The 24,849-nt window shown below is 41.0% G+C and overlaps 1 protein-coding gene across 8 annotated transcripts in view; it reads left to right on the plus strand.

Annotated features, from left to right (window-relative positions):
• Positions 1-310: 310 nt before the first annotated feature.
• TDRD1 (tudor domain containing 1) overlaps positions 311-24,849 on the plus strand; it is a gene marked incomplete at both ends in the record, with an annotated part of 37,289 nt that continues 12,750 nt past the window's right edge. For 5 of the 8 annotated variants that reach the window (XM_079793010.1, XM_079793013.1, XM_079793008.1 and 2 more), the window contains 15 exons: positions 311-608; positions 1,596-1,654; positions 4,129-4,273; positions 6,201-6,306; positions 9,455-9,518; positions 9,850-9,954; positions 10,167-10,349; positions 13,181-13,324; positions 13,845-14,016; positions 15,325-15,411; positions 17,419-17,586; positions 17,708-17,815; positions 18,767-18,937; positions 21,286-21,528; positions 22,116-22,253. In XM_079793010.1, the coding sequence (XP_079649136.1) occupies positions 311-608; positions 1,596-1,654; positions 4,129-4,273; positions 6,201-6,306; positions 9,455-9,518; positions 9,850-9,954; positions 10,167-10,349; positions 13,181-13,324; positions 13,845-14,016; positions 15,325-15,411; positions 17,419-17,586; positions 17,708-17,815; positions 18,767-18,937; positions 21,286-21,528; positions 22,116-22,253 (2,191 nt within the window). The remainder of the gene's footprint in view (positions 609-1,595; positions 1,655-4,128; positions 4,274-6,200; positions 6,307-9,454; positions 9,519-9,849; positions 9,955-10,166; positions 10,350-13,180; positions 13,325-13,844; positions 14,017-15,324; positions 15,412-17,418; positions 17,587-17,707; positions 17,816-18,766; positions 18,938-21,285; positions 21,529-22,115; positions 22,254-24,849) is intronic. The other 3 variants (XM_079793011.1, XM_079793014.1, XM_079793015.1) reach the window with 2 other exon arrangements.

A 24,849-nucleotide genomic window follows, 5' to 3' on the forward strand; every position in this document is an offset into this window, starting at 1 on the left:
TGCCCCCCAAGGCTCAAGGCTGCGTGGCTCCAAAGCTTTTTAAAGTAAGGGCTGTGTGGAACTCCGAGAGGACTCTTTCCATGTCTTGAGTTAGTCCTCGGTCCTCTTGCAGTTTGTCCTCACTGATGGAGCCGTTCTTTTCTTGTACCTGTAACAAGCCAGGCCAATATCGTGGTGACATCTGCTTTGGAATTATTCATGAGAATTGTCTGTTACATAAAAAATCACCCGAGGCTTTGTAATTAAAGTTGCCTTTTAACTACATTTCTTCCCTTAGACTTATGTGAATGTTAACTTACCGCTTAATGGGATGTCAAGAAATAATTTGGAGGCATCTACTTATAAAATGACAGAGCCGTTTAATTTTGAGAAAAATGAAAGCAAGCTTCCATCACATGGTTCTTTAAGAAGTCCTGGAGGACAGCCTAATCACCCAAATTTCAGGTTGAAAAGCCCAGAGAATAGAAATAAAAATAACAATTTTTTGCTTTGTGAGCAAACCAAACAGTATTTGGCTAGTCAGGAAGACAATTCAGCGTCTTCAAACCCTAATGGCGTCAATGGAGATGTGGTTGGATCCAAAGGAGGCAGGAAGACATTGCCAACGGGTGAGTGAAAATTACAGGTTAATACTGCTTATTTTGATGGTTTCTTTGACTTTTCACAAGTGTGTGTCTGTTAACACAATAGCCAAATGGCTGCCATACAGTATTTGCATTTAAATATTAATTTAGAAGGGAAAACAAGATGAATCCACAAAGGATTCCTGGGGAGAGAATGAATACAGATGAGCTTTTCCCCCAAAGAGAACTATACATACTAGGAATGTAGAAAGCAAGGAAACACTATGACTTTTTATAGGAGTTCTAAAGATTGACCATATTTTACATGCATGAAGTACTGTGCTGACATTTTGCATGTAAGAGCTCACAAAGATATATTTAAGACATTAAATTGTTTCACTTTTAAAAAAAAAATCACTCCTTTAGTCTTCATTCTAAAAACCGCTGTTTAAGGAGGTTGGACCCTGCTGGAATTTAGCCTCTTTGAACCTGAGATGTGACCTTCCAATGTTATGGTGATGTAATTCTCAGTGGCCCTTGGGCCGCTGGGATTCCCCAACAGGTCAGAACTATTTCTCTAATAATGTTAAACATTATCTGCCTTTTTAGTTGTGCCAACTTTACACTGATGTACAAAAACAAGGTGGGTAAACTATTGGCATTTTATTAGCTCAATATTAGGCACGGCACCAACCTGGGCTAGTGGTCATTGAGTTTTTCATTGCCATCCACTTTGGAGTTAAGGCCAAAAAAAGACATAAATGACATTTCTTAAGAAACAGGATGAATTATTAATAAATCTTAACCCTTGTTTACAGATGTTTTATTATTTTGTGTGTTGAAGTGGGAATTATCCCCCTAACTTCTATAGCATATTGAATATGAAATTTCAGAGAAGTAGGATGTTGCTTATTTATAGTGTAGCTTTAAGACTGTTATATCTTTATTATTTGAACATTACTTAATTAATTTTACATTCTCAGCAACAAATTAATATTTAGCTTTTATTAGGCTTTATGTTTTTCTCCCCAGGAAACTCGGTGTCTCCATTAAATGTTGGAAATAATTCACCACCCAAAGAAGCAAATAGTGTAAGTTCTGGATTGTTTTCCTTTTTGGTGTTTTTGTTTGGGTAAAGGATTCTAAACGTGTTTTTGTATTGCAATAATAAATAATTATTCAGTATTCGGGTATTTTTTAAGGTCAAGCTTCCTTTTCTTTAATGTAGTACTTTTTTAAAAAAAATGCAACTTTTTCTTTTTAGGTAATTGTAGATTGACATACAGTTGTCTGAAACAATGGAAATCCTGTGTAGCCTTTACCCAGTTTCTCCCTATGGGGACAGGCTACAGAGCTGTAGTGTAATATCACAGCCAGGATATTGACCTTCATATTCAAGATACAGAATACTTTCGTCAGTACAGGAGCCCTTATGTGCTTTTTTATGGCCATACCCACTTCCCTCCTGCCCCTATCCCTTCCTTAACCCAGATAGCCACTAATTTAACCATTCCTTTAGAATAGGTCTGCTGGTGACAAATTCTCTTAGTTTTATTTGAGATTTCCTCTTCATTTTTTGAAAGAAATTTTTCTTGAATAAGTTTCTTAGTTAACAGTTCTTTTCTTTCAGCACTTAAAAAATATCATGCCACTTCGTTCTGCCTTCATGAAAAATCTGTTCTCTTTTGAATTGTTTTTCTCCTCTGTATGAAATATCATTTCTCTTTCCCTGCTATTAAGTGTTTTTGTTATCTTTAGCTTTAAGAAATTTGACTAAAGTGTGTCTTGGTGTGTAGTTCTTTGAGTTTATTCTCTTTGAGGTTTGCTCAGCTTCTTAAATTTGTAGTCTTATCTCTTTTGACAAATTTTGGTCATTATTTACTTGAGTACTTCTTTAGCCCTGCCTTCTTTTTCCTTTCCTTCTGAGACTCTTCAAATACATGAGTGTTATATCTCTTGTTGTAGTCCCAGAGGTCCCTGAGGCTGTGCTTATTTATATTTTCTGCTCACTCTGTCTTCTCTCTCTTGTTCAGATTAGGTAAGTTCTATAGTTTTGATCTTCATGTTCACTGTCTCTTTCCTCTGTCCCCTCCTTTCTGCTGTTGAGCCACCCATTGTGTTTTTAATTTTTGTTATTGTACTTTCCAGTTCCAAAACTTTCATTTGGTTATTTCTTTTCTAAGACTCTCTTTTCCTTCATTTCAAGCATGTTCATAATTGCTTGTTGAAGTATTGATGGCTGCTTTAAATTCTTTGTCAGATAAACTTAACATCTGTCCTCTTGAGTTTACATCTTTTCATTTTTCCTTGTAATTTTCCTGGTTTTTAGTATGACTGTTTGCTTCTGTTGAAACAGACATTTTGGGTACTATGTTATGAAACTCTATGTTATTTAAATTTTCTGTTTTAGCCAACTTCCTCTGACACTGCTCCATCAGGAGAAGGGGCGTGTTGCCAGGTGGAAGTAGTTGTTCAGGCTCCCCACTCAGTCTCTGTTGACACCAAGGGGGTGTTCTTCCTTGCTGCTGGGTGAGGGTGGGGTAAGGTGGGCAGAGAATGGACAAGCCAGAGGGAGATTTGGAGGTGGGAAGATTTGGAGACATTCATTATTGTTGAATGTTGGCAAAAAGGTCCTGACTGTCCACTAAGTCTCCTCTAACACCACCCCAATGGTGGTGAGTTGGGAGATGAGGGGTTTGGGTGACACTTGTTTTTTTTAATTTAATTTTTTATTTTTATTGATTTTGGAGAGGAAGGGAGAGGGAGGGAGAGATAAAAACATCAATGATGAGAGAGAATCATTGACCGGCTGCCTCCTGCACGCCCCACACTGAGGATCAAGTCTGCAACCTGGGCATGTGCCCTTGATGGGAATTGAACCTGGGATTCTTCAGTCCGCAGGCCGATGCTCTATCCACTGAGCCAAACCGGCTAGGGCTGGGGTGACATTTCTTACTGCCAGATGGAAGTCCAGGCTCCCATGTGGTCTCCACAGGGAACCCCTGCAGGGATGAAGTGTTGGCTTCCTACTTTGTTGCCCTCTGATGCCACTTGGTGGGAGGGCTGCCACCTCATTATCGCCTGGTGAAAGTGGAAGTCTCGGCTCCCACTCTACTCTTGCTGGTGGAAGTGGGGGCCACAGTTTTATCTGCAGTGTTTGTCTAGAGGAGAGTAGTTATTGATAAAAGATTTTTGTCTTGCTGGGCTGCCCCTTTCCTAGAGAGAGCAAGCTTTTGGTTGGGGCTTTTATTGTCTGCATCTTTTGATGTTTTTGGATTGCTGGCTTCTCCAGCACCCCATCTGGGATAGATAGATGAGGAAAAAGAGAACTCAGAGAACCCATCGCCATTCCTTCTGTGAGTCCCAGGGTTCCTAGTTTGTCTGCTGCCTTCTTTCAGAGTAGGCTTATGTTTGTTTTACATGTAAGTCCAGGATTTTTAGTTTTACTTAGTGGGAAGAATAGGGAAATGTCAGTCTTTATCTTCCCAGAAGAGGGAATTCCAAAGCTAGTAGTTTTTAAATGTTATTACCAAGTTTTAATATTGCTCTTCTCTTTTTTTAATAGAAGCCTAACAATAATGTGTCTCCTGCAAAGTCAAAAAATATACACAAGTTGGTTGAGAATTCCTTGTCCATAAATAATCCAGCACTCTTCAAATCCTTAGGACCTCCTCTTCGATCAACTACTTGCCATCGCTGTGGCCTGTTTGGTAAGCATGTTGCTCTCAGTTGTGTTAGATTATTCCTTTACATGTTTGAAAAATATCTTGATTACAGAAAATTTAAAATATATTAAATGTAAATGGAATAATATATGCAACATATACCCATCTTTCAGCTTCACCAGCCATCAACATACAATCGTTTGTTCATCCATTCTTTCCCACTCTTATTGCTTCTTGTTTTTTTTTTATAGTTGTTTTTTTTAAATAAAACTTTCATGCATTGAAACACACAAACTCGCACCCCATCAAGATAGAGACTATTTCCTTCTTCTCAGAAAGTTTTCTCATGCCACCTCTGTACTTCCTAGAGGCAACCACTGTTTTTTTCAATAAATTAATTTTGCCAGAATTTCATATAAATGAAATCTACAGAATTTCATATAAATGGAACCATTCAGTATGGGCTCTTTTGTATAAAACTTTTTTCACTTAGAATTATATTTTTGAGATTCATCCATGTTGTTGCATATACATTAATTATTTTTGTTTGTCGCTGAGTAGTATTTCATTGTATGATTATACCAGTTTGTTTATCTGTTCTTTTGTTGAAACATTTTTCTTTGTCCAGTTTTTGTTATGTATAAAGCTCTCTGCATATTTTTGCACATGTCTTTGTGTGGACATATGTTTCATTTCTCTTGGGTACATACCTAGGAGGAGAATTGCTTAGTCAAAAGGGTAGGCATATGTTTAACTTTACAGGAAACAGCCGAAGTAGCTGTCTCATTTTACATTTCCATTGGTAACAAGTTCTGATTCCTTTAGCTTTGTCTACATTAGGGATTTTCAATCTTTTTAATTTTAGCCTTTCTTGTGGGTGTGTAGTGATATCTCATTGTGGTTTTAATTTGCATTTCCCTCATAATCAGTGGTCTTGAGCCGTTTTTCTTTTATTTTATTGATTTCAGAGGGAGAGAGATATAGAAACAGCAATGATGAAAGAGAATCATTGATTGGCTGCCTCCTACATGTCCCACACGGGGGATCAAGCCTACAACTCGGGCATGTTCCCTGACCAGGAATCGAACCGTGACCTCCTGGTTCATAGTCGATGTTTCAACCACTGAACCACACCAATCAGGCCTCTCTTTCTTTTAGAGTGGAGGCATTTGAGGCCAGCTTGGGTTTGTTGTTTTTCGGTAACATGTTTTTTTTCTGCCTGGATACTGATAGGATTTCTTTTTTAATCCTCATCCAAGGACATGCTTTTTTATTTTAGAGAGAGTGAAAGAGGGAAGGAGGACAGGAGGGAGGGAGGAAATAACTTAATCAGTTGCCTCTTGTAAGACCCCTACTGGGGATTGAACCTGCAACCTTGGTGTATTGGGATGATGCTCTAACTGAGCTATCTAGCCAGGGATGTTTTATATTTTTGTTGTTGTTAATCCTCACCAGAGGATATTTTTTTTCATTGATATTTAGAGAGAGTAGAAGGGAGAGAGAGAGGTGAGAGAGACACATCAATTGCCTCCTGCACATGCCCTGACCCGGCCTGGAGATAGAGCCTGCAGCTCAGGTACTTGCCATTGACCAGGACCCTTCAGTGTGTGGCTGACATTCTAACCACTGAACAACACCATATTTTTAATGGCACAGAGTAAGCCATGTCAGAGTCTGCTTGCACAAGTTACTTTAATTGCCACAGTTTTTCTGTTTCCTTTGGTTTCTTTTATAATGTGTTCTGGGCTCTACTTTAGAGAAGTCAGTTATGTTTCCGGTATGTCCTCTCCTTTCTCTGCATTTTGAGAGAGCTTGAAAAGTTTAATCTTGACACCGAATTATAAACATCATAAGTCTCTTCAAATAATCTTGGTATGATAAATAGAACGGTGTTTGATATGTCTGGTCTTTGAAATTGTCTTGCTCTGGGCAACACGTATTTGGAATGAAATGTTGTGGCTGTTTTCTGTAGGGTCGCAGAGGTGTTCACAGTGCAAGCAGACATACTATTGCTCCATAGCATGCCAGAGAAGAGACTGGTCAGCACACAGCATCGTGTGCAAGCCTGTGCAGCAAAAGTAAGTGTGTGTTTCTATTCATTAGAGAATATTTCAACATTTTTTCCTGATATAACAAGGATCAAATCAGGTAGGCAGCCCATAATTGTAGATGCTGTTACTTTATTCTTATTTATTGAGGTGTAACATAAAGTGTGCAAATCTGAAGTGAACAACTTTACAAACTTACGAGTTTTCATGAATATATATATATATATTTTTTTAAATAAATCTTTATTGTTCAGATTATTACAATTGTTTCTCCTTTTTCCCCCCCATATCTCCCCATCACCCAGTTCCCTCCCCCCCGTTGTCCTTATCCATAGGTGTATGATTTTTGTCCAGTCTCTTCCCATACCCCCCACACAGACACCCCTTTCCCCCTGAGAATTATCAATCCACTCCCATTCTATGCCTCTGATTCTATTATGTTCACCAGTTTATTCTGTTCCTCAGATTTTGAATTCACTTGATTTTTAGAATCACTTGTTGATAGATATTTGTTGTTCATAATTTTTATCTTTACTTTTTTCTTCTTTTTCCTCTTTTTAAAGAATACCTTTCAGCATTTCATATAATACTGGTTTGGTGGTGATGAACTCCTTTAGCTTTTTCTTATCTGTGAAGCTCTTTATCTGCCCTTCAATTCTGAATGATAACTTTGCTGGGTAGAGTAGTTTTGGTTGTAGGTTCTTGCTATTCATCACTTTGAATATTTCTTGCCATTCCCGTCTGGCCTGCATAGTTTCTGTTGAGAAATCAGCTGACAGTCGTATGGGTGCTCCCTTGTAGGTAACTAACTGTTTTTCTCTTGCTGCTTGTAAGATTCTCTCTTTGTCTTTTGCCCTTGGCATTTTAATTATGATGTGTCTTGGTGTGGTCCTCTTTGGATTCCTCTTGTTTGGGGTTCTGTGCGCTTCCTGAACTTGTAAGTCTATTTCTTTCACCAGGTGGGGGAAGTTTTCTGTCATTATTTCTTCAAATAGGTTTTCAGTATCTTGCTCTCTCTCTTCTGGCACCCCAAAAATTCGGATATTGGTACGCTTAAAGCCATCCCGGAGGCTCCTTACGCTATCCTCACACTTTTGGATTCTTCTTTCTTTCCGCCTCTCTGGTTGGGTGTTTTTTTCTTCCTCATATTCCAGATCTTTGGTTTGATTCTTCGGGTGCGGTGGTCTACTCTGTATATTCTTTATTTCAGACAGTGTATGCATTATTTCTGACTGGTCCTTTTCCATTTTTTTTGGTATTCTCATTAAGGTCCTTGAAGGTCTCTTCAAGTTTCTCAGCGGTTTTTAGAAGATTCTTGAGTAACCTTATAAATATGGTTCTGAACACTGTGTCGTCCATTAGTTTGCTTTCATCTATCTCTCCTACCTGTGACATACTTCAATGTCTCCACATTTTGGCTGCCTCCCTGTGTTGATGGAGTGGCTTTGTGTGGTCGGTGACCTATAGGGGCTGGTAGCTCAGCTTCCCCAATCACCCTAGGTGGTCGCTCTTGGTACTCCCCTTTGTGGGCTGAGTGGAAAGTCTTGGTGTAGTTAAAAGCCCTGATTGCTGTTGGAACACTGGGAGGAATTGACCTCCGGTCCAATTGGTTGTGAGGGCCTGCTGTGTCTATAACGGAAGAATTGCTGTGCTGGAGACACAGTAGGGATTTGGTGCTCACTGAGTCTGCCTCTTGAATGTGTCCCTTATGAGAGTGGTTGAAATCTTGTGTCGTCCACACCAACAGAAAAGTCACTCTCACTCTCCGACCAATGGCCGAGAGTCCCGTAGGCGTCTGGGTCCCCCGCGAGTCCCCAGAAACTGGAGTTCAGAGTGGTTGGGATTGTTGATATCACTGGCGGGAATTGATCTCCAAGCCAGTTGGCTGTGAGGATCAGCAGTGTCTCCGCTGGGAGAGCTTCTGTGCTCAGCTTGGATGAGGCGGAGTCTCAGGGTGGCGCAGACAAGCTTTGTTTTCCCGTCTGCTCCGCCCTAAGAGGGGCGGTTTCTCCGTGCCCGAATTAATGGCTGCGCGCCTCTGAGAGAAGGCAGCTTTCGAGCCTCTCCCGCTGCCTAACAGACCAGTTTCTCCCCAGCTGGGGCTGGATTTCAGTGCATACCGGAGGTTTTGTTTTTCTCCCGAAGGAGAAATCCAGTCACTGGGAGGGCTGTGCTCAGCTTGGATGGGGCGGAGTCTCCGAATGGCGCAGACAAACTTGGTTTCCGTCCGCGCAGCCCTAAGAGGGTCGGTTTCTCCGTGCCCTAATGGCTGCGCGCCTCTGAGAGAAGGCAGCTTTCAAGCCTCGCCCGCTGCCAAACAGACCAGTTTCTCCCCGACCGCAGCTGGATTTCAGTGCAGTCGGGAGGTTTTGTTTTTCTCCCAAACGAGAAAGCTAGCCACGCAGCGTCTGCTGCCCTCTCAGCGCGCTGCGAGCAAGCCTGCCGCGTATTTAGCCGCTCGCCCTTTCCGCGCTCATGGATCTCCGCACCTCCACAGCTCCTGAGGCTCAGCGTCCCCCTCTCTTTTTTTCTCTAGTTGTAGGTTTTCCACTCTGCCAGCTTTCCGGTGGTCTGGACGGTGTGCGCTTTGTTTTCCAGTTGTAGTTTTAAAATTGTTGTGGTAGGCAACAGTTAGGTGTTTACCTTATGCCGCCATCTTGGTTTTTCCCTCATGAATATATTTTTATTAAGTTGGACACATTAAGATTTAAAACCTTAAGTGACTTTTTTTTTAAATGATTAGAGCTTAGAAAGCTCTTTTAATTATGTATCCTTTACTAAATTCTAATAAGGTGGAACTCTCACAGTGCTTCTTGGATTGCAATTTTGAAATACACAAATCTCGTGTGCTATTTAATGAGTTTACAAAACAGTTTCACATATATAACCTGACTTCATCCTCAAAACTGTTTGATGTAGGGATGCTCTCCATTTCACAGATAAGAAAACTGAGGTTTGTAGATTGTGGCTATCTTCCTTTAACCAGGCGGCTTTGGGAAGAAGCACTCCTGTGCACAGGGCGGACCATTGCTTAGGCAGTTGTTACTGTACTGGATTCTGTCTGGAAGAAACTGTTGGCTCTTTTTGGATTTTGTTGATTGAGAATTTAACATAATTGTGGTCCTTACTCTTAATTAGCTCTGTATTATAAGTATTAACATTAATTGTTTTATTTTAGTTTCCACAAACCTGAAGACAATAAATCATCTTATGAAATAAAGAACATGGAAGTGAAAAATGAGGTATGATGTAGACTCATTTCTGCACTAGTGTTTATTTAAGAACAGAAGCCTCCTGCTGAATAAATCTGCACACCCTAGGGATTAATGTGGTGACTGTTGGGGCTCACTGATTATTGTTTATACCCAGCCTTTTCCCGAAAAGCGCTTGCAATGCCTGTGTCTGTGTCAAGCCACTTGGACTAGTGAGGGAGTCCCTTCTTTGCAGTCCCTGCACTCAGACCTTCTCTAGCCTCGTCAGCTATTTTGACCTTGATTCCAGCAAATAATAGCCACACTATCATTGAAATATGTTCTTGTATGTAACCCACTTATGTGTTTTTTTCCAAACCAGAGTGACTGTCCATTTGGAGTTACTAAAGAAATACCTATTTGTGCTGATAAAATAATGTTTTCTGATTTGAGAAGTCTACAACTCAGGAAAACCATGGAAATTAAGGTATTTGTTGTTTAATCTTTGTGGACAGAAATCCAAAGAACTATGGATTTTATTTTCTTGTTTTCTATTTTGAATTCATGGTAGCTACAAAATTTAATCTGATGAAATTGATAGATTGAAAGAACTATCTGCGACACTTATTGTATGTTAGTAAAAGCTTTAAGAAATGCACATTTGCTTGTGTTCCAGTGAATTTTTTCTATCTTTGGAAGGGTACAGTTACTGAATTCAAAGACCCAAGTGACTTTTATGTGCAGTTATATTCTGCAGAAGTTTTAGAATACATGAACCAACTTTCTGCGAGCCTAAAGGAAATATATGCAAATACAGTGCATGAGGAGGATTATATTCCTGTTAAAGGGGAAGTTTGTGTTGCCAAGTACACTGTTGACCAGGTAACCTCTCTTGAAATGAATTATTTAATAAAATGTTTTAATTTACTTTGGTTGTATCAACTTGACACCAGAGCTTTTAATGATGCATTAGGTGGCTTAAAAGCGAGACTGGTCCGACTTGTGTTTTTCTTCCTCCGTCAGTCTTCCAGGCTCTGTTCGGTTACTTGCTCCCTGCGCTAGGCCGGTCCAGCTCTGTTTATGGGCTCCTCGGGTGCTGCTTCCAGGCTGATTGCTAGTCTTAGAGCTGGTGTTTATTTGTGTAGCTGAGGCACCAGGGTGTCATAGAGTCGACTGGGCTAGAATAGCTTGACAATATTTGTGCATAGCACAGTGGCCTAATTAAACAATTTTGGGCAAGATTACTAGAAAATTATGTTAACTTGTTAATTGAGTGCCTTGAAATAGAACGGTTAGCCTTTCCTTTGCATGTTCTATAGAGTGAGAATTTTTCAACCTAAGATTGTGAAATGCTACTAGACACTTTTCCAAAGAGGACATACAGATGGCCAGTAGACATATGGACATATGCTCAATGTCACTATTCATCAGAGAGATGCAAATTAAAACTACAATAAGGTGTTACCTCATACCTGCCATACTGTTACCATTAATATATTAACAAACAAATGCTGGTGAGGATGTGGAGAAAAGGGAACCCTGGTATACTGCTGATAGGAATGAAGACTGGTGCAGCCATTATGGAAAATTGTATGGAGTTTCCTCAAAAAATTAAATACGGAACTGCCATATGACCCAGCAATCCCACTTCTGGGAGTATATCCTAAGAACCCCAAAACACCATTCAGAAAGAGTATATGCACCCCATTTCATAGCAGCATTATTTACAACTTGAGGCCCAGTGCACTTGTGCATGGGTAGGGTCCCTAGGCCTGGCCGGTGATCAGGGCCCATCTGTGGGGCGACTGGCGGGGCAATTGGGGAGCCCCTGCTGGCACCTGCCTTGGCCGGCCTGGGGCTGCCTGTTCACCAGCCCTGCTGCCAGGTCCTGCGAGCTGGGGGAAGCTCCTGCATTGAGTGTCTGTCCCCTTGTGGTCAGTGTGCATCATAGTGACCAGTCTTTCCACTGGTCATTCTGCTGTTCAGTCGATTTGCATATTAAGCTTTTATTATATAGGATAGGATAGCTAAGATCTGGAAGTAGCCCAAGTGCCCATCAGTAGATGAGTGCATAAAAAGCCGTGACACATTTACACCATGGAATACTATATGGCTGTAAAAAAAAAGTTTCTATTCTTTATGACAGCATGGATGGACCTCGAGATTTTTTATGCCAAGTGAAATAAGCCAACTAGGGAAAGACAAAATATCACATGATCTCACTTATATGTGGAATCTAATGAACAAAATAAACTGATGAACAAAATAGGTCCAGAGACATTGATGCATGAAACAGACTGACAGATCTCATAGGGGAGGGAGATGGAGGAGACAGAAAGAGGTTAACCAAAGAACATCCTATCTAATAAAAGAGTAATATGCAAATTGACCACTACTCCAAGACACAAGATGGCCACCCCCATGTGGTCAAAGATGGCTGCCCCCATGTGGACATAAGATGGCCACCACAAGATGGCCTGCAGGGGAGGGCAGTTGTGGGCAATTAGGGGTGACCAGGCCAGCAGAGGAGGGCAGTTGGAGGAGACCAGGCCAGCAGAAGAGGGCAGTTGGGGGTGACCAGGCTGGCAGATGAGGGCAGTTGGGGCTGACCAGGCCAGCAAGGGAGGACAGTTGGGGAGGGACCCAGGCCTGCAGGGGAGGGCTGTTGGAGAGGACCAGGCCTGCAGGGGAGGGCAGTTGGGGGGAACCAGGCCAGCAGGGGAGGGCAGTTGTGAGCGATCAGGCAAGCAGGGAGGGCAGTTATGGGTGACTGGACCAGCAGAGGAGGGCAGTTGGGGGAGACCAGGTCAGCAGGGGAGGGCAGTTTGGGAGGGACTAGAACTGCAGGGAGGGCAGTTGGGGGGGACCAGGCCTGTAGTGGAGGGCAGTTGAGAGGGGGACCAGGCCTGCAGTGGAGGGCAGTTGGGGGGGGGAACAGGCCTGCAGTGGAGGACAGTTGGGCGGGACCCAGGCCTGCAAGGGAGGGCAGTTGGGGGCAATTGGGCTGGCCAGGGAGCAGTTAAGGTGTCGATCAGGCTGGCAGGGGAGTGGTTAGGGGGTGATCAGGCTGGCAGGCAGAAGCGGTTAGGGGCAATCAGGCAGAAGCAGGTAAGCGGTTGGGAGCCAGCAGTCCTGGATTGTGAGAGGGATGTCCGACCGCCCATTTAGGCCCGATCCCACCAGGGGGTCCCTCAAGGAGTCCCAGATTGGAGAGGGTGAAGGCTGGGCTGAGGGACACCCCGCCACCCTGTGCACGAATTTCATGCACCGGGCCTCTAGTTTATATATATAAAAGGCTGATATGCAAAGTATCCCCTCTGGAGTTCGACTGGGAGACCAGGAGTTCGATTGCTTGCTATAACATGCACTGACCACCAGGGGGCAGTGCGGAACAAAGGAAGGTCCTGCCTGGCAGCTGGCAGCCTGGGAAGGAAGGCCCCAGCTGGCAGCCGGAAGGCCCTGATCAGCCCTGATTGCTGGCCGGCCTAGGGACCCTACCTGTGCACGAATTCCATGCACCGGGCCTCTAGTATATGCATATAGGAATAGCCCATGGACACAGACAATAGTATGGGGAAGATCTGGGTGGGACCTGGGTGGAGGGGGGAAAAGAAGGAGGAAAATGAGGGACTTCTGTAATACTGCCAACAATACATTAAAAAAAAATCATGAAATGCTTTTTTGAAGTAGAGTACCATTTTATTTCATTTTAGACCTGGAATAGAGTAATAATACGAGACGTTGATATGCTACAGAAGAAGGCACAAGTCTTATATATTGATTATGGAAATGAAGAAATAATTCCAGTAAACAGAATTCAGCAACTAAACAGAAACATTGACTTGTTTCCTCCTTGTGTGAGTCTCTTTTGCTTTCTAAATTCCTAATAGTGGCCCAAAGGAGCTGTTTTTAATGTTTTGATAGATACACTATTTGCTTGTTCTGTTCTGCCGTGAGTACCTGCTGGCACATCTTTTTCTACCCAGGTAAACATTCATTGGTTTTCTTGGCTAAGTACTACCTTGGGTGAAAAACTGTTAGCATTTTTAAGCATTTCTTATCAATCTGCTCTTTAAAAATAATCATTTTTATATTTATTACACTATTTGAAAGTGACTTGAATTGATATGTAACTGAGGGATAATTATCCTTTCCTCAACTTCTCAAGCTTCAAGTCCCAAAAGTTAAAGCACTGTGAATAGGGTACCCAAAGAGAAAAATAATTACATATAAAATTGTTTATATGGTTAGTACTCAAAGATTTTTGAAAAATTTTATGCATGAAAGCACATCTTTTTAAACCTTCACATAATTAACTAGAGAAAGTCATTTTCAAATACTGATTTTTTTTTTAGTAACTTGCACAAAATCTTTCAGGCCATAAAGTGCTTTGTGGCTGATGTTATCCCAGCAGAGGGGAATTGGAGCAATGATTGTATCAAAACTATTAAATCACTGTTAATGGAGCAGTTCTGCTCTGTAAAGATTATCAACATCTTGGAAGAGGAAGTGGTTACCTTTGCTGTGGATGTTATGCTACTAAGTTCAGGTAAGACCCGAATCTTTCTTTGTAAATGAGGTGTTTAATACGTTGTTTAGTCTCCACCTAATACTCAGAGAAGAAAGAAACACGAAGTGAGGCCAAGTACGCTCTGCTCTGGGGGCATTCAGACTGTGAGTGAAGACGTGGCCTCGGCCCTGCTCTTGCAGTTGGCTGTGTGTCAGAGACATGGCACGAATCCGTAGAACTGAGTGGATTAAAGGCTAGATGTAGACGGTCTGGGGGTGACGATGTTGTCCTTTCAATATAGCCATGATAATACCTACTTCTGAGTTCTCCTTTATTGAGAAATCCAGAAATTTCTCTTACGAATGCATTCACGTTTATCATTGTTGCTTTTTCTTTGAACAACCTCCACAAAACTATATTTTGTTAGTATTGAGACTGTAAGTACATAGTGTTCAGGTTGTGGAAGTGAAAAATCACTTTGGAATCCTGTTCTTTTTTCTTTTTTTAATATATTTTATTGATTTTTTACAGAGAGGAAGGGAGAGGAATAGAGAGCTAGAAACATCGATGAGAGAGAAACATCGATCAGCTGCCTCCTGCACACCCCCCATGGGGATGTGCCCGCAACCAAGGTACATGCCCCCGACCAGAATCGAACCTGGGACCCTTCAGTCCGCAGGCCGACGCTCTATCCACTGAGCCAAACCGGTTTTGGCGGGATCCTGTTCTTTTATGAACAGGCTTTCTATCTGTTTGAAAAGTGACTTCCTGCACTGTGCTTACAATTGCCTCTCAGTTTCCACGGTGTTACGCCTCTACTTACAGAGGCTCAGCATCTGTCGGTGACTTGGTAGAAAATGCAGTTAATCCTGTTGTGAAATTAACTATAAAGTCTATGTTTTGTTTCATTGGTATGTATGTTTCATATTATGATTTCAGATTTTGGATATTATTTCAGAGAACTTGAAGTGCTGGCTAAGCCTTATTTCAGTCATACTTTGTGTCTGAGAAGAAGTCTTGTGTCTTGAATTCATTTTCCCCCATAAAAAGTGGTCTTTCTAAGCATGCCAGTAAGGTGGTACTAAATGTTAATCAGAATTTTGAAGTGAAATTTTCATTAAATTTTCTGTCAAGTGATGAATGGAATTTTGCCTCAATTTTTAAAGCTGAGCATTACTAAAACATACTTTGCACAAAGGAACTGAACTAGTAAGGAATATGCCAATGTATATTATTAATAGCTATAATCTCTAAATCATGTAATTGTGACTCATTTGTTTTCTATTTATGCTTTGCCTTAATATTTAGTATATAGCTCACTGTAGATCTGTTTTCTTAATCACTTAGGAAAACTCTTAGACGATGTGCTTGTAAAAATGGGATATGGCTTGTTACCTAAGGGACAAAATTTTAAGAAGCAAAATGCGGTTCAAAGTGAGTATACACATTAATAGTGAACAGTATAGTGACTTCTACTAAACATAAGAGCACAAATGTCACAGAGTCAGGTTCATGGAAATGCTAGCCCTTCTATAAATTTTATACATGAAAGATGATAGTTTTTATTTAGTGATACATTATTTCTAATCTCAGTGTCCCCTGCCTAGTTTTCTTCCCTGTCTTTCAGATTAATCCTTGATGTGATAATTATCAGAGATTACAAAGTACTAAATATCATAACACTTTGGGTTGAGGCATTTTAGCTAACATTTCCTTAGTTCAGTTTGCTTTTCTTCCTTATTTGGGTATTCCAGCAATAATAGTGCTAAAACATTCTGTTCTAGTAGGATGGTGTTTCTCTTTACATTTTTACTTTTTGTTTACGTGTGTGTAGTTTTTGTCTAGTCTACAAGAAGTTTTGCTATGCGCATTTTATTTTCTCATTGCCTAGTCTTATGTATTTCTTGTATTGTGCTTCTTACTGTACTTTTTCTTTTTTTAAAAAATATATTTTATTGATTTTTCACAGAGAGGAAGAGAGAGGGATAGAGAGTTAGAAACATCGATGATAGAGAAACATTGATCAGCTGCCTCTTGCACAACCCCTACTGGGGATGTGCCCGCAACCAAGGTACATGCCCTTGACCGGAATCGAACCTGAGACCTTTCAGTCCGCAGGCCGACGCTCTATCCACTGAGCCAAACCGGTTTTGGCTGTACTTTTTCTTTACCAATTCAATCATGTACCACATAACAACAGGGATATGTTCTGAGAAATGTGTCATTAGGTGATTTGGTCATTGTGCAAACATCATACAGTATACTTATACAAACCTAGGTGGTATAGCCTGCTACTGTAATAATATGTGCTCTACTGGCAACTCAGTAGGTTTGTTTTCAGTAGCAGCACCATAAACTCATGAGTAATGCATTACGCTATGTTACAACATAGCTAGGTGATCGGAATTTTTCAACTTCCTATTGTAATCTTACATTGGGACCTCTGTTATATATGCGGTCTGTAGTTGACTGAAGTGTCGGTAAGAAGTATATGACCGTACTGTAGATGAAGACATGCTTCCTGTCTCTGCTCATTCATCTAGAGGCGATCTCCAGATTAATGGTGCCATGATTAGATGCATCTTGTCACATAAACAAATTTAACTCATCCTTAAGTCGACCTTCTCCTTCACCTCCCATCTTTTGCTCTGATTGGTTGCCGAGTCTTTATTGATTCTTCTTCCTAAGTGTTCTTTGTATGTTTTTCTTCTTCCTTTTTCTATTACCACTTTTTTTTAAGTTCAGGAATTCTTAACATTCAAGATGATTTCAAAAACTTTTTAATTTTATCTTTTTGTTTCTGGTCTGTATTCTTACACTACTGCCTGTATGATATCCCTAAAACACAAATCTTGGTGTGATAACTCTGCCAAAAAGCTTTCAGGAGTTCTTTGCCATCTAGAGGAGAAAAACCAAACACTTCCTGGTCTAATAGTAGTCATGGTTGAAACCAGAAGGTGGTGTCTTAGGATAGTGTGGAGTGAGGAAAAATAGGGAAGGGCCTACAACATAAATGAGAAGCTGTGCTGGGACGGTGGGAAGAGCATGGGAAAATGTTGCCAGAGCAGCAGGGGGATAACCGTTTCTAGGAGGCAGTTATCAGTCATAGCAGATGCTGCAGAGGTGTCAGGTGGAAGGACCAGGGACCCTCGGAGCAATGTCGGCTTTACTCTGGCACTGTGGAGGTGTGCAGAAGAGACACAGGAGATTACACAACAGTGCGAATGTGGAAGTGCAGGGTGCAGAGGGAGCACCTAGGAGAGGCACCTGGTCCAGACTTGGCAGGGTATTATCGGGCTGCTGGGGGTTTGGGAGTACTTTGAGGGGTGGGTCTGTGAACAGCATGTATTAAAGTCTAGAGGTATGGAAAGCATGATTGGGCCTGAAAAACTGAACATTTTGATTAGTGAAACCAAAAAGACTTTTCTGTTTTCTGATCAGGTGAGCCTGAAGATGTTGGGAAAATGACAGCTGAAAACAAAATTGTTGTAGACAGAAGAGACTTAATCCCAAAAGTGTTAACTTTGAATGTAGGTGATGAGTTCTGTGGTGTGGTTTCCCACATTCAGACTCCAGAAGACTTTTTTTGTCAAAAACTACAAAGTGGACGTAAGTCACCTTTCTCAATTTGGCTCTCAAGATAACATACATCAAGAGATTCAGCAGGCAAAAATGAAGATAATGGGTAGAGTTGTATTTATTTTGCTTAAGATGTGATTTATATTTACAGATAAGCTCGCTGAACTGCAGACATCCCTTAATGAGTACTGTGGTCAAGTGTCTCCACGCTCGGATTTTTACCCAACCATTGGTGACATCTGCTGTGCTCAGTTCTCGGGTAAGGAAAGAGAGTGTTGTTGAATTTTTTACTTATAGTTAAGTAAATGCAGGTGAGATAGAATCTTCAGTTTTCACTGGATGGCTCTCTTTGAAATTTGAGTATTTAAAGTACACCAAATATGTCCAGTTAAACTAAATCAAAGTGCGTAAAGGAAGAGGGCCGGGAATGTGGGGGTGGGGTGGGTAAAGGAGGTTTTGATTGTTTTATCAGCCCTGCAGTTTTGGGAGACTGGTGCAGATCCTTCTGTTTACATCAGAATGCCAATGTGGAACCTCCCAGGGTCATGAATTCCCCAGTTTTCTTTGGAAAAGCAAGAAGGCCTGGGAGTGCAGAGCTGTCATAGGCTTCTGTTAAGCAAAGATAGCAATGTTGAATAAGCATTCATTGTTCAGTAAAGTTTGATATTAAAATTTACAAACTATATTTTACAACCTGTAGCATAGCTACACAGGTCTGGTCTTTGATAAGTGCATCTCATTATTCTTGGGTGAAGGGAGAGCCAGTGACCTCACAGAGCGGGAGTCCAAGTAGGCCTCCAGGAAAATGCTCGGTTGGTGGAGTCTGGTTGACTCATACTGCCAGGTATTCTAAAATTAGCCCTGCTTGATGCCCTAGCCAATGGTCCATGTATTGGTCAAGACCTTGTGGATCCACATGACCAACATGTTCTTTGTCCTAATGAGCTAACTGTCTGCTGGGGAGACAAGGCATGGAAGGACATAAGTCATGACAGCAAACTGCATGAGTAGTCTAGTAAGGTAAGGAAAAAGGTGATATTGAGGAGTCGAAGGCTTCTGTTAAGCAAAGATAGCAATGTTGAATAAGCATTCATTGTTCAGTAAAGTTTGATATTAAAATTTACAAATGACAATTTCTAAATGTGGGAGGAAAAGTTTTTCTTTACATCTATGTTGGAAAATCACTTGAGACTGAGTCTCCTTTTTGCAGAGGATGATCAGTGGTACCGTGCCTCCGTCTTGGCTTATGCCTCTGAAGACTCTGTGCTGGTCGGATATGTAGATTACGGAAACTTTGAAATCCTGAGTTTGAAAAGACTGTGCCCCATAACTCTGAAGTTGTTGGAATTGCCAATGCAAGCAATAAAGTGTGTGCTGGCAGGTATGAAATTTTTATGTTCCCCATATTTTTAAAGATTGAAATTTCAAGTAGGAGTATTAGAATTGATAAGATAAAGGAACTACTTTATTTTACTACTGATAAGATAAAGGAACATGTTTAGACATAACTTAGTGGAAAAATAATCCTTAATAGAACACTTAGGAAACACTATCTGTAATAAAACAAAACTTAATGTACCTGTGGTTATGAAATTGAGTGTTCTTTGCTATTTATGGAGCCTGCATTATTAATATCATAGAAGTGTATTAACTACATGAAGTAGAGAGAAACCCACTTGTAAAAGCAATAAGAACATTACAGGTATGTGCTTAGAAATTGCTATATATGTAATCTGTCCCAGAGGGCTTCTTTTCACGTCAACAATTGGCTTTTACACCTTCATGTGTTTGTACCCTAATTTAACTAGTAACCCATTATAAGAATGCTACTTAACTATATTTTACAACCTGTCCGAGATCATTTACTTAAGATGGGTTGCAAGGTGTAGGTATATTGCTAACAGGTCCTTAAGAGGTGTTGGTGGGTATGCTTCTTTTCCTGTTTGTGGTGGTTCTCCAGAAGGCGTTAAACTAGTGTACCCATCTGTCTGATATGCAGAGGTAGTCAGTGCCTTCATATATGGGTGCACCAAATAGGTATTTCTGTGTTAATTCATCGTGGCCAATTTTGGTGAGCTAAATTCATTATTTTTTTTTTTGTATGTTACATGGCTCTTATATTTTATTAGAGGCCCGGTGCACAAATTTGTGCACGGGTGGGGTCCCTTGGGGTGGCCTGCGGGGATTAGGCCCAAACCGGCAGTCCATCGCTGCCTGGTGCTCCTGCCTGCCACTCCTGCACATCCCAGCCCCGTCGTGCCTAGTCAGTCCCCATTGGGAGAGGCTTGTGCTGCCGCAGCCATGCTCGCCAGCCGTGAGCCCTGTGTCTGGCGCCTGTCCCAAGGGGGGTGCAGGTGGGGGTCTGGGACACGATTGGCCCTCCGAGCAGCTGGTGGGATGCCCTTGCTGGCCGGGGATCTGGATCCGTCCCGCTGACATTTGCGCTGGTTGTCAGGAGCCACATGGTGGCCACTTTTATATAGTTTCTTCCTTGCTGAGCACCTAGGGAGGGGAAGTGGCTGCAGTGCCCGAGGCCAACTTCCAGGACACCGGTGGTGGCACTGTCGGGAACGTGCTGGCAGCACAGGTCCATTGGTGCCTGGCCTGTTCCCTGGAGATTGGACCTGCAGGACTACTGAGGAGGGAGTGGCTGACGCCAGGCTGGTGGGCCACCAGGACAGGTCAGTCAGCTGTGGGAGCGCACTGACCACCAGGAGTCAGCTCCTGCATTGAGCATCTGCCCCCTGGTGGTCAGTGCATGTCATAGCAACCGGTTGACTGGTCATTCTGTTGCTTAGGCTTTTATATATATAAATGAACTAAGCATTATGTTGGGGTTGCCACAAATGCTTCATATCATGTAAGGGACCAGTGTTTCTTCCTGGATTGCTTATACTTTTGTTTATGATTTTGTAGCAACCTTATCAAGACATAATTTACATATACCACAAAATCCACTGTCTTAGGTATACAACTCAGTGATTTTTAGTAAATTTACCAAGTTGTATAATTGTCACTGTAACCCTGCTTCAAAACATTTCCATCACCCAGATGAGATCTCTTGTGCCTGTTTACAGATAGTCCTCGGGTTACGTCAGACTAGACATACGTTGTTTCGTGGTTATGTCGCCATCTCCCATTTATTTATAAAAAAAAAAAAGTTCTGTCATTTCGACATATGTACATATGTGCTTTATGTTTTTTATTATTTATTTACCACAAGTAAAGGTCAGGAATTGTTGTCTTCCTTTTAAATTTTTTTACTGTTTCACTTCATTACTGCTGTGTATGTGCTCCATGTGAGTGATGTAGGTGCTTATGTGGGTGGATTCCGACTTACGGCGAAAATCGCGTTACGTGGTGCCCTAGGAACGGATCTCTGATGTAACCCGAGGACCTACTGTATAGTTAATCCTTGCTCCCCAGGCAACCAGGAATCTGCTTTCTGTCTTTACAGATTTGCTTTTCTGGACATTTCATATCAGTGGAATTATGTGGGTTTTTGTTTTGTTTTTTTTACATAGAACTGTAGAAGGTTTTTACAGGCTTTTTCTTTGTAATTTTGCCTTCATTTTCATGTATAGAGAATCTTTCTGCTTAGATGGAACTTTTTGGTTCCAGTGTTTGTCACCGATTACTTAAGTTTACCTTTGTGGAAATTTGAAGCTGAATTTCTAAGTGCTTGCTGTAAGAAATATTTTAACATCCTTTAAAAAAATTCTTTGTTAGGAGTAAAGCCATCATTAGGAATTTGGACTCCAGAAGCTATATGTCTAATGAAAAAAACTGTACAGAACACAATGATCACGGTGAAAGTGGTGGACAAGTTGGAGAACAGTTCCGTGGTGGAGCTTATAGATAAATCCATGACACCTCATATCAGTGTTACTGAAGTTCTCACAGATGCAGGCTTTACTGTCCGGGAAAAGGGGATAGTGAAAGAGAAGCTCAGTGACATGAAAGAATCCAGTGGTAAGTAAAATGTCAATCAGACAATGTTCAGGCTGGAGTTCAGAAGGTTTTGTGAATATGTAGGTTTTCATATGTTCAAAAAGAATTATGTTACCCGGCCGGTGTGGATCAGTGGTAGAGCGTGTAACCATGAACTAAGACGTCACCAGTTTGATTCCTGGTCAGGGCACATACCTGGGTTGTAGGCTCGATCCCCAGTAGGGGTTGTGCAGGGAGGCAGCCAATTGTTGTTTCTCATCGATGTTTCTATCTCTATCCCTCTTCCTTTCTCTCTAAAATCAATACAGTAAAATATTAAAGAATTATGTTGAGTACTTGTTATCTTTTTAAATCAAGCATTGGTTTAAATACATGTAAGAGTTGTTTGGGAACTGAATATTTGTTGAAAGTTTTATGAGTCACTGGCCACTGAATTCAGTCAGAAATATGAATGAATTTGAAATGTGAAATGTACTGAGGGTAGTAATGGTTGGTTGTAATACTCAACTTTCCTATGAATTCACTAAGAGAATCATTGAAAATTCAGTTCTTCCAAAGTAGATTTCTCAGACCATTTGGTTTTACAAAATGTTAATTTATTTTCACAGCTCCTTTGGGTGTAGAAGCAAAACTAAATCCATTGGCATGGACATGGGTTGCCCTTACTGTTGACCAAACAGTAGATGTTGTGGTCTGTTTGATACATAGTCCTGGAGAATTTTATTGTCACATGCTTAAAGAGGATGGTAAGTTGACTCATTTATATTTTTTCACAGATACATTGGTGTAGATTATAACTCAAGATGAGTTTACTGAGTGATAAAAATACTCTTTCCAAGAAGGGCCAAGTGGGCATTTGTACCTCCAAGAAAGATGTGGTTAAACTTAGTTGTTGCCTTTTTTTTCCAGTTTAAGCCCTTGTTTCTATTTCCAACATCTCTCCTTATATTTAAACCAGTTTAGATTTCACAAAATGTCTCCTAGATTCAGTTTTGAAATTTAAATTTAATTGTTGGTTTCATTGAAAAACAATATATATATATATAAGTGCACAAATAAGAGTGTGACATAAATTACCACAAAGTCAAAACACTTGTATAATCAACATCTAGGCCAAGTAATAAAGTATTGCCAGTGACCCAGAAGTTTCCTTCATGTCTTCCTATCACTATCCCTTCTCTCTTTCAGCAGTAAATACTAGCCTGCCTTCTACTAGCATAGGTTGGTTTTTTTCTGGCTTTGAACTTCATATAAATGGAATGATACAATATGCACTCTTTAGTGCTGGTTTTCTTTACATTGTTTTGTTTTTTTTTTAAATATATTTTATTGATTTTTTACAGAGAGGAAGAGAGAGGGATAGAGAGTTAGAAACATCGATGAGAGAGAAACATCGACCAGCTGCCTCTTGCACACCCCCCACCGGGGATGTGCCCGCAACCAAGGTATATGCCCTTGACCGGAATCGAACCTGGGACCCTTGAGTCCGCAGGCCGACGCTCTATCCACTGAGCCAAACCGGTTTCGGCTACATTGTTTTTTAAAACTGGCCATCATTTTTACATGTAACTGTGGCTTGTTTTTTTGTTGCTGCATAGTGTTCTGCTGTATGAATATACTGCAGTTTATTATTTCTACTGTTGGGTGTTGGGCTGTTTCTAGTTTTGAGCTATAAATAATGTTGATATGAATATTCTCAAATTTAGTGCACATGTGCATGTGTTTCCATTGATTATATTCCTAGGAATGAACTTACTAGCTACACTGAGTGGCCAGATTATTATGATCTCTAAACGCATAATAATCTGGCCACTCAGTGTATATCCTATATAATAAAAGGCTAATATGCAAATTGTCCTCTCGACCAGGAGTTCAATCAACAGGCAGGCTGGCCAGCCACCCATGTCCCTACTCCTGGCCAGGCTGGCTGGACCCTACCCATGCACGAATTCATGCACCGGGCCTCTAACATATATATATATGTATACACACACACACACACACACACACACACATACACATACTGAGTGGCCAGATTATTATGCGTTCAGAGATCATAATAATCTAGCCACTCAGTGTATATCTGAAAGCAGCAGTCGCCAACCTTTCGGACCTCACGGACCACCGGTGGTCCATGGACCACCGGTTGGTGACGATGTCTTAAAGGGTATGTATATTTTTAGCTTGGGTCAATGAAGGCTGAAAGTGAACATGACAGTTGTCAATTTAAGTGTTCTAGTTCAGCAGTTGTCAAAAGTTACAAGAGTATTTAGTGGAGCCCTGGCCAGGTAGCTCAGTTGGTTAGAGCATTGAACCAATGAATGCATAAATAAGTGGAACAACAAAATCAGTGTTTTTCTCTCTCCCTCCCTCTCTCCCTTTCTCTCTCTAAAATCATTTTTTAAAAATATCTAGTGGAAAGTAAGTTTTCTATTTCCTCTTCTGAATTTTTTGTTGTTGTTAATCCGGGCCCGAGGATATTTTTCCATTGATTTTTAGGGAGAGTGGAGAGAGAAGGAAAGACTGAGAGAAACATTGATGTGAGAGAAGCACACCTACCTATTGGTTGCCTCCTGCACGAGCTCCTGGGCCAGGAGGTGCCTGCCTTTGACCGGAATCAAACCCGGGACCCTTTGGTCCGGAGGCCAACACCCTATCTACTGAGCCAAACTGGCTAGGGCTCAATTTTCTAAATACCTTTTCAGAAGTACATACTCTATACATTTGCTTATATAAGTGTACATATTACTTTTATGTAGGCATAAATGATAAAGTACTGTCTGTATATTATTTTTGCAGTTTGCTTTCTTCTCTCATTCTATCTTAGATATCAGTTCACATAGTGTTTTCTCTCTTCTTTTTCTAATACACTTTCTATTGTGGAACAATTGAGATTTACAGAAAAGCTGCAAAGATGGTACAGAGAGTTCCTGAGCACCCCTCGCTGAGCTTCCTTTGTAGTGAACATCTTGCTGCTGTATACTGATGACAATGCCCTAGTCTTGTCACTGTGTTCAGTAAATCGTTGGCAGAGGGTTTACTGGGAAGATTAACTAAATAATGACTTAAAATTTGCCCAGTTGTTATTTATTTATTTTTTAACATATATATATATTTTTTATTGATTTCAGAGAGGAAGAGAGAGGGAGAGAGATAGAAACATCAATGATGAGAGAGAATCATTGATAGGCAAATTTGCCCAGTTTTTAATGAAAAGGGAAAAGCATTTGGTGTACTTAATAGTTGTTTGGGGATATACCTGAGATTGTATGATTAAAACATTTTTTAGCTTTAAAGAAAAATCTATATTCTGCATTTTAAAAAAGTGTTAAATGCTGCATG

This window comes from Cnephaeus nilssonii (genome assembly GCF_951640355.1).
Source record: "Cnephaeus nilssonii genome assembly, chromosome: 16".
NCBI classification, from domain to species: Eukaryota; Metazoa; Chordata; class Mammalia; order Chiroptera; family Vespertilionidae; genus Cnephaeus; species Cnephaeus nilssonii.